The sequence below is a fragment of the Mandrillus leucophaeus genome, unplaced genomic scaffold (genome assembly GCF_000951045.1).
Source record: "Mandrillus leucophaeus isolate KB7577 unplaced genomic scaffold, Mleu.le_1.0 Scaffold1708, whole genome shotgun sequence".
Taxonomy (NCBI): domain Eukaryota; kingdom Metazoa; phylum Chordata; class Mammalia; order Primates; family Cercopithecidae; genus Mandrillus; species Mandrillus leucophaeus.
In genome coordinates, this window is record NW_012101708.1 from 47,708 (window position 1) to 59,502 (window position 11,795).

The 11,795-nt window shown below is 41.2% G+C and overlaps 1 protein-coding gene across 2 annotated transcripts in view; it reads left to right on the top strand.

Annotated features, from left to right (window-relative positions):
- The window catches only part of BBS4 (Bardet-Biedl syndrome 4), a 50,364-nt gene extending 42,316 nt beyond the window's left edge, over nucleotides 1-8,048 (top strand). Inside the window, exons 9-15 of one of the 2 annotated variants that reach the window (XM_011976911.1) lie at nucleotides 75-143; nucleotides 1,443-1,595; nucleotides 1,692-1,863; nucleotides 4,706-4,775; nucleotides 5,412-5,553; nucleotides 6,351-6,552; nucleotides 7,071-8,048. In XM_011976911.1, coding sequence (XP_011832301.1) covers nucleotides 75-143; nucleotides 1,443-1,595; nucleotides 1,692-1,863; nucleotides 4,706-4,775; nucleotides 5,412-5,553; nucleotides 6,351-6,552; nucleotides 7,071-7,180 — 918 coding nt within the window. In that variant the 3' untranslated portion in view covers nucleotides 7,181-8,048. The remainder of the gene's footprint in view (nucleotides 1-74; nucleotides 144-1,442; nucleotides 1,596-1,691; nucleotides 1,864-4,705; nucleotides 4,776-5,411; nucleotides 5,554-6,350; nucleotides 6,553-7,070) is intronic. The other variant, XM_011976910.1, reaches the window with a different exon arrangement.
- Nucleotides 8,049-11,795: the final 3,747 nt, after the last annotated feature.

Genomic DNA, 11,795 nt, shown 5'->3' on the forward strand with positions numbered 1-11,795 from the left:
CGCCTGGTCTGGCCAGACTCTTAACTGCCATCTCCTTGCTGATGTAAATTGTCTTGTTTGCTTTTTTTTCCAAGCTCGGCATTTACCAGAAGGCATTTGAACATCTTGGCAATGCACTGACTTATGACCCTACCAACTACAAGGTATTACACACTGTGAAGGTTCTGGCCTTCAGATAGATGGTCCCACTGCTCCTAGAGGTGATCTGACCCTGGAAAGCAAAGGAATAGCTTCTTAAATTTGGATACCTGAGAAATAGAAAAAATATAAATATAAGGTGGTTCTTCTTATTTGAAAGTATTGTCAAGTATGCTCTACTTATCTTCTAAAAGTGCACATTTGTTACAATAGACGTGTAACCCCTGCAGAAAGCAGAATCATAGTGCTAGTAAAGCTTGTGTGTTAGGAAATTAGCAATGCCTCCACAACTATTGTCAAAAATAAGTCTGCTGGGCATGGTGGCTTATGCCTGTAATCCCAGCACTTTGGAATGCTGAGGCAGGAGGATCGCTTGAGGCCAGGAGTTCAAGACCAGGCTGGGCAACGTAGTGAGACCCCCATCTCTACAAAAAAAAATTACTATTCAGGCATGGTGGCACACACCTGTAGTCCTAGATATTCGGAAGTTGGAAGAGGGAAGATCACTTGAGCCCAGGAGTTTGAGGCTACAGTAGGCTATGATGGCACCACTGTACTCCAGCCTGCGTGACAGAGTGAGACCCTGTCTCTAAAAGGCAACAATAATCATGTTGAAATGACTTCTAGAATCTTAATGATTTGATATTACAACTTTTGTCTAGATGTGACTTGGGGAATGAGAAGGAATAGCATCAAATGGATGAGTATCATCATTGAGGAGATGCAGCAAGACAAGCTGTTTATAGAAGGATACAAACAGAGTTCTGATTTAGAAAGTAATATTAGCCTCTCAGCTCCCACCTTGATACCTTTCCTTAGAGAAATGAAAGGGCTGGGCCAACGAAGCCTAAAGCTGACTCACCCTCTGTTCTATGGTAGAAAGAAATGTACCTTAAGTAGCCACGTACAGGTGTATTTCAGGTGTCTAGAACACTTGGTGTACCGGGCTGCAGAGAACAGATTAAAGGAAGTTAAAATTAATCAAAGGGTTCTGGTATTCATTCTGAAATACTGACTTTCCTGGCTAGAAGTAGGAAACAGATGGGTAAAGCAAGTAAAATTTTATCTTTTTTTTTTCTTTTTTTTTTTTTGTGCTGTGCCAGAGAGAGCCACAGTGTAGGGTGCAAGGGCATTCCTCAGGAACATTTGTCCCAATAGCTTGGATATATTATTTACGTCCCTGGAAGAAATTTTTCAGTCCCATCTGTGCTGATGGGCCTGCTGAGTATAGACTCAAGAAGGCTGCCTCACTGCTATAGCCTTTTGGGAATGACTGAATTACTTTCTATGTGCCATGTTTTCAGGCCATCTTGGCAGCAGGCAGCATGATGCAGACCCACGGGGACTTTGATGTTGCCCTCACCAAATACAGAGTTGTGGCTTGTGCTGTTCCAGAAAGTCCTCCACTCTGGAATAACATTGGAATGTGTTTCTTTGGCAAGAAGAAATATGTGGCGGTGAGTGTCCCCTCATGTTCTTTGTTTGCATTCATATATGTGGTTATTGGTCTGTTTAGCTTGCCCCACTCATTGAGTGCCCCTTCTCTCTCATAGGCCATCAGCTGCCTGAAACGAGCCAACTACTTGGCACCCTTCGATTGGAAGATTCTGTATAATTTGGGCCTTGTCCATCTGACCATGCAGCAGTATGCATCAGCTTTTCATTTTCTCAGTGCAGCCATCAACTTCCAGCCAAAGATGGGGGAGCTCTACATGCTCTTGGCAGGTAAGAAACATTTATATGGAAAACTCTCTCTGCCATCTGTAATGAGGGAAAAATGGATTAGAATCATGGAAGATCAGTGGCTGTCTCATAGGAGCCATTCCCTTAGAGATCCTATAGGAATCTGGATTACTGTCCTGGAGCTTGAAGAAATAGATAAAAGATGACAAAGGAACTTGGTTGTTTCTCACTTGGGGAAGTTTCACTCAGAGACCAACAGGTTAAATAAAGATCATCCCTAGTTCACCTTTTACCAATTTTTTCCTCTTGCCTTGACAATTCATTTATATATATATTGAGTCCAACTAAGTTCCAGATAGGAAGTGTTAAGAGCTTGGGGTCTAGGTGGGGTCCTGCCTCTACTACTTATTATATGTACCTAGGGCTGATGTGAGGATTGCATGATTAAGCACTCAATTAATAATACTGGTTTTGTTGAAATACTGATTTTTGAAAACTGTTGGTTTTACTGTGGTTATATAATTGGTCTATTATTATCAATATTGTTGTTACTATAATTGGCCCCTAGGTGGTACTTCTAAGTCAAGCTACCTTATGTTTAAACCCTTATCTCTTCTAAGCATGTTATATAGAATGCTGTTCTCTTCCTGAAACTCATTTTATGCCATGCAAATACTAAAATTATCATAAAAATAAGGTAAAATTAATCAAACACTAAAAATTATGCACAACCATTTTAATTTTAAAGTACTGACTAAATAGTCTTCCTAGGAAATTTTTTCTCCATATACATTTACTTACTAAATATAAGACCCAAAGCAGATTTCTATGTCCTCATTTGGCAGTGGTCTTCCAGTGGCTTTTTGTTTATTATTGTGGGGTTCTTACTCAAAAGAGAAAGCTTGCAAAAGCAATTGAGTCATGGTTATTTGAGGGTTGCCTGAATACAAAGATAACTGCTTTAAAAAAACAACAACATAGGTTTTATTATTATTATTATTCAGATATGGTATGGGCAACAGATCAGAAGACATCTGCCACTGGAAAGATAGTCTGTTACAATTCCTGAGAAGGAGGGCATGCCACACCATGCAGGGCCACATGGGGAAGCACCAGGTCAATCAGAAGGTGGAGGGAGCAAGGGATAAATGTGGGCACGATTCTTTATTATAGTTTTCATGGGTAGAAATCCCCATACCCGATAGTTATTTTTTTTCTGGTCCTCCCTGCTCCTCCAATAAGCTCCGGTGTCTGTTTCCCTCTCTGTTTCCATGTGTTCTCATCATTTAGCTCTTACAGTGAGAACAGGATTTGGTTTTCTGTCCTGCATTAGTTAAGCTAAGGATGATGGCCTCCAACTCCATCTATGTTGCTGCAAAGGACATGATCTTGTTCTTTTGTATGACTGTGTAGTATTCCATGATGTACATTTACATTTTGTTTATCCAGAATGGGCATTTAGGTTGATTTTACATCTTTGCTATTGTGAATAGTGCTGCATTGAACACACAAATGCATGTGTCTTTATGGCAGAATGATTTATATTTCTTTGGGCATATACCCAGTAATGGGATTGCTGGGTTGAATGGTAGATCTGTTTTTAGCTCTTGGGGGAATTGCCACACTGCTTTCCACAATGGTTGAACTAATTACACTCCCATCAACAGTGTATAAGCATTCCCTTTTCTCTGCAGCCTCACCAGGATGTTACCTTTTGAGTTTTTAATAATAGCCATTCTGACTGGTATGAAATGGTTATCTCATTGTGGTTTTGATTTGCATTTCTCTAATCAGTGATACTGAGCTTTTTTTCATATGCTTGTTGGCTGCATGTATGTCTTCTTTTGAACAGTGTCTGTTTATGTCCTTTGCCCACTTTAATGGGATTGTGTTTTTCTTGTAAATTTGCTTAAGTTCCTTATAGATCCTGGATATTAGGCCTGCATGGTTTGCAAATATTTTCTCCCACTTTGTAGGTTGTCTGTTTACTGTGTTGATAGTTTTTAGATAGCTGGGTTCTAATGGGACATAGAAATGTAAACAGCCATGATGTAAGGCACAGCAGCAATGCTAACTTTACAAAGTAGAGATGGCATTCAAACTGGATCCTGAACAACAAGCTAGAATGGAATAGCAGAGAATGGCTGAGGAGCCACGTGAACAAAGGCATGCAGCCATGGCAGTGTCCCTTGCTGTTAGTGGGTGGTCGTGTTAGAGAATATGATAGGAGATGAGTCAGGAAAGATATTCTGGGGTCAGATTATGGAAGTCATGCATACAGTGCAAGGACTTTATCTTAGAGGCCATGTTTGTCCAGCTGTATTCCTAGATCTCCTTTTAGGTGCTTGGTAGGAGTGAATGCATAGCTGGTGGGGAGGTGGAATGGGCAGGGCTTCCAGAGCAGCTGTTTTTGTTTTACATATGAGGTGTCAAGGAAATACTGATTTTAAAAAGTCGGGGGAGTGTTTTATTGCTAAATGAAAGGGTAAAGATCATAGTTGTAGATGTAGGGAGCCAGTGAGGATTCCTAAGTAGGATGGTAATGTGGTCAGATTTATAAGTCAGTGAGATACCTGGCAGAACTGTGGAAAGTGGAATGGAGGCAGGTGGGGACATTGACACTGGGGGATAAATGGAAAGCCTGAAACTACTTGGGCCTGAATAAGGGCAGTGTCAGAAAAGAAACTGCAAAAAAGGATGCACAGAACCTGGCAACCGATTGACTGTAGAAGGGATTGTTGAAGATAGCACCAGGTATCGAAGCTGACTTAGTAAACTCCGGTGCCGTGAGCTGAGTGGGTGAAGTTTACTTTGGGGGCAGTCTTTAATACTCCTTTTGTCTTCTAAGCTGAGCTCTCCAGCTGCAATGCTTTCTTTGTTGCAGTGGCTCTGACCAATCTGGAAGATATAGAGAATGCCAAGAGAGCCTACGCAGAAGCAGTCCACCTGGATAAGTATGCGCTTTGTTGAGAATGGTACTGGGGGTGTCGGACTCTCCAAAGCCATGAGGTGGTACCATAGCATCGGTGCTGCCTGAGTCAGCCCAGCTGTTCCTCTACGGCATTAGTACACAGCAGACCTTAGTGTGGAGGGATGTGTCTCCTAAGTATGTATTGGCTCAGCAGGAATTGAGAAATTGTTTCCAGTCCCAAACTGAGTAATCAGGAGGCTAGAGAAAGTCCAAACCAGCAGTGGGCTTGGGTTGCTGATAGCTTTGGGCTAGCTGGAATATCAGATGGGACTCTGGGCTGTTTAATTGAAGATAAACTTGACTCTTCCAGGATTTACTCCACTGGCATCTTCCAGACAGCAGGGTAGAGATCCCTTTTTCAACCCTGGCCTAGGTAGTCGCTGTTGAGGGCTGACATGCCAGACTTGGTCCCAATACCAGCTTTGCTCGTTAGGCCATTGATTGATTTCTTGATTCTTCTCAACAGGTCTGCTTAGCATATATGTTCCTACCTTGCTGCATAATGGAGAAATCTCTACTTAACCAGTTTTGTTTTGTTTTTGTGTAATGAGAAGGATCTCTAAATGACCATTGGTTGCAGAGCCCCCAGCTCCATCGAATCCCTGTCTGTCTGCCATAGGTGTAACCCTTTAGTAAACCTGAACTATGCTGTGCTGCTGTACAACCAGGGCGAGAAGAAGAACGCCCTGGCCCAATATCAGGAGATGGAGAAGAAAGTCAACCTACTTAAGGACAATAGCTCTGTGGAATTTGACTCTGAGGTATGTCTTTTATTAGCTCCCAAGAGTCATAAGTAAGCTCTCAGGAGACTTTCAAAAATCAAGCCCAAATAATCCAAATCCAAGGTATTACACATTCATGGCTCTTCTGGCTTTGATGTTCCCAGCAGCATGAGTTCATCAATTAACAACAGCCTGAGAAGAACTTTCCTAGAATAATAATAAAAGGAAATTCAGGCTTACTGAGTTGTTATTGCTAATTCAGCTCATCAAAGTTGAGGTCTGTGTCTGTCTGTAGCTTCCTTCTATTTCACCTTTTTTTTTTTTTTTTTTTTTTGAGATGGAATCTTGCTCTGTTGCCCAGGCTGGAGTGCAGTGGCGCAATCTCTGTTCACTACAACCTCCGTCTCCCGGGTTCAAGCAATTCTTCTGCCTCAGCCTCCCATGTAGCTGGGACTACAGGCGTGTGCCACCAGGCCCAGCTAATTTTTCTATTTTTAGTAGAGATGGGGTTTTACCATGTTGGCCAGGATGGTCTCAATCTCTTGACCTTGTGATCCATGTGCCCAGCCCTATTTCGCTTCTTGTAGGAAATGCACAGTTTAGCCCAGTAATGCACTAGGCTTGAATTTTTGGGTTTTGAGATCCTGTGTGAACCACTGTGCCATCCATTAAAGGCAATCTGTATTCTTTGCTGTTTTGTAAGTACTTCCTGCCTCAACTGCTAGTACAACTAGACACTATTTCAGCTAAAACCCCAGCTGGAAGACCAAAGAAGTGGGTTGGGTTGTCTCTGACAGTCATGCTTTTCGTTCTTTTACTTCCTTTGTGGACACAAGATGGTGGAGATGGCTCAGAAGTTGGGAGCTGCTCTCCAGGTTGGGGAGGCACTGGTCTGGACTAAACCAGTTAAAGATCCCAAATCAAAGCACCGGACCACTTCAACCAGCAAACCTGCCAGTTTCCAGCAGCCTCTGGGCTCTAATCAAGCTCTAGGACAGGCAATGTCTTCAGCAGCTGCATACAGGACACTCCCCTCAGGTAGGACCATACAGAGCTCTACGAAGACCTAGCAGGTACAAGCCACATGTGTCAGCAAAGAGATTATAGCTTTCAGTGAGGTTCTCTTCAGACTCATAACATGTCCAATGTAGTATTGGCCACAAGGGGAGGAAAAAAACCACAGGGTGGCTAAATTGGCACTTGTTTCCCTAAGGCAAGCCATGTAGTAGGTAACAGCTACTCAGAGTTAGTTGGATGGTCAATACACTGGTCTTTCCAATTTTAGCAATACGTTATTAAGTATATCCTGTTATGCAGTGTTTAAGTTTTACTGCTTTATCAGAAGTTGACATGTAATTAAATATTTTTCAGTGACTCATTGAAGGCAAACTTGACTGTTGCTTTATTTCTCAGTTATAGTCTTCCCTCATAGCTAATGGGTCAGTCCCACTGGTTCCAGAAAATATGGGGTTTCCTCTTGAACTCTAACAGCAAAAAAGAATGATTTCTTCTGAAATTGTGGAACATGAGGATTCAAGTTTTTATTTTGTTACTAGGTGCTGGAGGAACATCCCAGTTCACAAAGCCCCCATCTCTTCCTCTGGAGCCAGAGCCTGCCATGGAATCAAGTCCAACTGAAACATCAGAACAAATAAGAGAGAAATAAGAATAGAATGAATGACCCCAAAGTAGGGTTTTCTTGGGTGAGGATGTGCTGGATTAGGAAAGGTGACATGGCACAGGCAGAGTGGCACCCACCACAGAACAGAGTGTGTGTTATGATTACGAGGAGCCAGCAGTTGAGCCTAAGATCCTTCTACCTACCTGGTATTGGCATTTGAGGTAGGAAACCCTCTATTGCCCCACAAACCAGGAAAAGTGAAAAGACAGCACAGTTCCTTTAAGAACCGGCAACAAGGCTGGAGGCTGTATGTATGCAGCAGGGTCAGCAAGGTACATGATGCTGTCTTTCAAAAGGACTTTTCTCTCCTAGCTGACTGACCTCTTCCTTACAAGAAACTAAGACATCTGTTGAGTAGCCCTGTGATGACAAAGCCTTGGTTTAACTGGGGTGATCCTCAGGTTGTGAGGTTTATTAGTCCTCAAGGCAAACATAAATATTAGATGAATAATCCAACTTTTATAGTATACATTTAAAAGAAAAAAAAATAAAAGTCCTGTAAGTTGAGGCCCAGCCTGGTGAGTACTGCAGCTGCATTTGCCCAAAGGGAATCCAGAACAAGTCCCTCCCTCTATTTTGTTCTTGAGAGGGGTCAGTCTAGAAGCCAGATCCTATCAGTATGAGGAGCAGCAGCCCAGGGTTGTCTGGCTCAGCACCAAGGATTTTTTTTTAAAAAGGAAGAGTTTCTTAGATGAGTACTTGTTACTGAAGACAGTCAGTGATAACCACTGACCACATGCTATCAATACACTATGTGTCCTTTTTAGAATAAAGATTATGTATCATCATTCCTTTGGAGAAAATTGTTATTCAGGTATAAAAACGAGATCACAATAAAAACTTGAACCTGTGATCACAGTCTTCCCTTATCTGTGTCTAAACCTATTTTGAAATTGGAGGAGGAACCTCAAGGCCAAGTTCCTGCTTGGTACGGGCATGGTAAGCCAGCAATTTGCTTACTGAGGGCCAGTCCCCATTTTGCACTGAAAGTGCCCTTTAATCACCATAATTTAAAGATAGAAAACTTACCTACTACCAAACCAAACTGTCTGGAGTTATTTTATTACAGGGTCTGTTTTGACATTGAAGCAACAGCTAACTGAGCCAGAGCCCCTTCATTTCTTGTATCTCAAAAAGTATCAGAAGTGATGCCCTTGTCATTCAGCTGGTAGTATGTGGCAAAGCTGAATTTGTACCCTGAACAATTGAGAACACTTCTACATCAGCATGGAGTCTAGTATATTAGAATGAAACGGTCTAGTTACTTTCTGAAACTGAAAAGGTCTTAGTGAAAAATGAGATGGAGAGGAGGAGAGAAATATGAGAGATTTAGGAGCTAATATCAACAGAAATTAGGGATTGATTGGATGTGGCAGGTTAAGAATTGGGTACCCATTTCGGGGCTTAGATAACCAGGGAGACTAAAGGAATATTGGACTAGGGTCAAGGGTTGGTTGTGGAATCTAGTTTTAGATTTTTTGTTTGTTTTGAGACTGAGTCTCGCTCTGTCGCCCAGGTTGGAGTGCAGTGGCGCGATCTCGGCTTTTTTGTATTTTCAGTGGAGACAAGGTTTCACTGTGTTAGCCAGGATGGTCTCGATCTCCTGACCTCGTGATCCATCCACCTCAGCCTCCCAAAGTGCTGGGATTACAGGCGTGAGCCACCGTGCCCGGCCTAGTTTTAGATGTTTAAGATATCCAAATGATGATATCCATCAGACACCTGAATAGCTGGATTTCAGGAATGAAACCTGGTTTGAAGATAAAGATTCAGGAGTAGGCCAGGTATGGTGGCACATACATGTAATCCTAGCACTTTGGGAGTCCAAAGCCAGAGGATCACTTGAACCCAGGAGTTGGAGACCAGCCTGGGCAAGATGGCTCAGATCTCATATCTACAAAAAATTAAAAAGTTAGCCAGGCGTGGTGGTGCGCACCTGTAGTTTCAGCTAGTTGGGAGACTGAGGCAAGAGGATCACTTGAGCCTAGGAAATTGAGGTGGCAGTAAGCTATGATCATGCCACTGCCCTCCAGCCTGAGAAACAAAGCAAGACCCCATCTCAAAAAAAGAAAAATATTTAAGATTCAGGAGTAATTTAGATTTGGGGGATCATCAAAACCATAGATTTGAAAGGAGTCATCCACGGAAAGCTAGGAATAAGATGACAGGCAACCAAAGGAAAATAAGTATTTAAAGGGCAAAGCAGAAGAGCCCACAAAAAAGCAGCATATGATACAAGAGAAAACCCAGGAGAGTAGTGGTATTATGGGAAGCCAACAAATAAAGGTTTTGGAAGGGAATGGTCAGCCTCATTGAACCCTTCCAACAGAGAGATACTGTTATCCCCATTTTACAGAAGAGAAAGCTGAGGTTGGGAGAGACAAACCAAATTTTCCAAGCTAAGTGGCAGGACCAGGATTTAAATCCAGGACTCGATGCAGAGCTCTTGCTCTTAATCATCAGTAATCAAGCAGTGGTATCTTTGATGAAGCAGTAGTGGCAATAGAAACTTAAGGACTCGAAGACTGAATGAGTAGATATTGGACTACTTTTATTTCAGAAAGCTTTGATGTAGAGGGAAGAGGTTTTCAGAGGACAGAACTGTATTCATTACTCTGATCTGAGAAACTTTTAATATTTGGGGAGAGAAGGGTAAAAAGGTGGTCTTTTTAAAGTAAAGTATAGCATGGTGGAAACAGAATGCAAGAGCAGGGCTTTTGAGTTTTTCCATATTCTTTGGAGGCAAGATGGTGCTTTGCTTCCAGGAATAGCAGTTAAGAAGCAATGCTTTCCACATTAATTTGGCTTAGATTTTCTTTTAAAAATAAACTCTACTAGGGTGTGCAGGGTCAGTCTTTTGGGCATGTGAATGTGCAATTTTTCATTCACTGGTGAGATAGGAACTATTCTAACTTCTAGTATGGGGGTTGGGTGCTCATGTCATCAGAATTTTTAACAGAATTAGGAAAATGAAACCAAGGACATAATCACAGCTACGGATGTGGTTTTAGATAACTGAAAAAGAGAGGCAAGAAAGCAGAAGTATGAACTAGCAATGAGAAAAAAGTACTCTTCTTACTGAATAATATTGGGCAAAACTGTGCATTCCAAAGACAGCAAACAACTTTGGAGTGTGTCACTACAATGATTATTTTGTTTTCAAGGAAAAATCATTATTATAATGGCTGAGTACCTCATGTTGGACCAGTCCTTCCACAAACAACAAATGTAAACAAGTGGGTAAATATATTCTCTTGGTTTAACTTTTAAAAAATACATACGACTGTTCAAAGAAAAAATATTACAGTGTATTCTGAGGCTGCACATACATAAATAACATGACAACTATAAAGCATATATGGTTGCAAGGTTTTAATATTTTATGTAGTGGGACACAAAACAAATCCTAAATAGTTTGTGAAAAGTTGAACATGGTCCTTGCCAGAGCAGTCAGACAAGAGAGAGAAATAAAGGGCATCCAGATCGGTAAAAAGGAAGTCAAACTGTCATTGTTTGCTGATGACATGATCGTATACCTAGAAAACCTTAAAGACTCATCCAAAAAGCTCCTAGAATGGTAAATCAATTCAGCAAAGTTTCAGGATACAAAATTAAAGTACACAAATCAGTAGCCCTGCTATATACCAACAGCAACCAAGCTGAGAAATCAAGAACCTAACCCCTTTTACAATAGCTGCAAAAAAACAAAACAAAAACAAAAAATTAGGAATATACTGAACCAAGGAGGTAAAAGAGCTCTACAAGGAAAACTACAAAACACTGCCTAAAGAAATCGTAGATGACACAAACAAATGGAAAATACATCCCATGCTCACGTATGGGTAGAATCAATATTGTGAAAATGACCATACTGCCAAAAGCAATCTACAGATTCAGTGCAGTTCCCATCAAAATACCAAAATCATTCTTCACAGAATTAGAAAAAACAATCTTAAAATTCATATGAAACCAAAAAAGGACTGACATAGCCAAAGCAAGACTAAGTAAAAAGAACAAATCTGGAGGCATCACATTATCTGACTTCGAACTATACTACAAGGCCAGAGTCACCAAAACAGTGTGGTGCTGGTATAAAATCAGGCATACAGACCAATGGAACAGAAGAGAGAACCCATAAATAAAACCAATACTTACAGTCAACTGATCTTCGGCAAGCAAACAAAAAAGTGGGGAAAAGATACCCTATTTAACAAGTGGTGCTGGGATAATTGGCAAGCCACAAGTAGAAGAATGAAACTGGATCCTCAGCTCTCATCTTATACAAAAATCAACTCAAGATGGATCAAAGACTTAAATCTAAGACCTGAAGCCATAAAATTCTGGAACATTGAAAAAAATACTTCTCGACATTGGCTTAGGAAAAGACTTCATGACTAAACAACCCAAAACGAAATGAAACAAAAACAAATAGGTGGAACTTAAACTAAAAAGCTTCTGTACAACAAAAGAAATAATCAGCAGAGTAAACAGACAACCCACAGAGCAGGAGAAAATTTCTGCAATCCATACATCTGATGAAGGACTAATATCCAGAATCTACAAGGAACTCTAATCAGCAAGAAAAAAAAATCCCATCAGA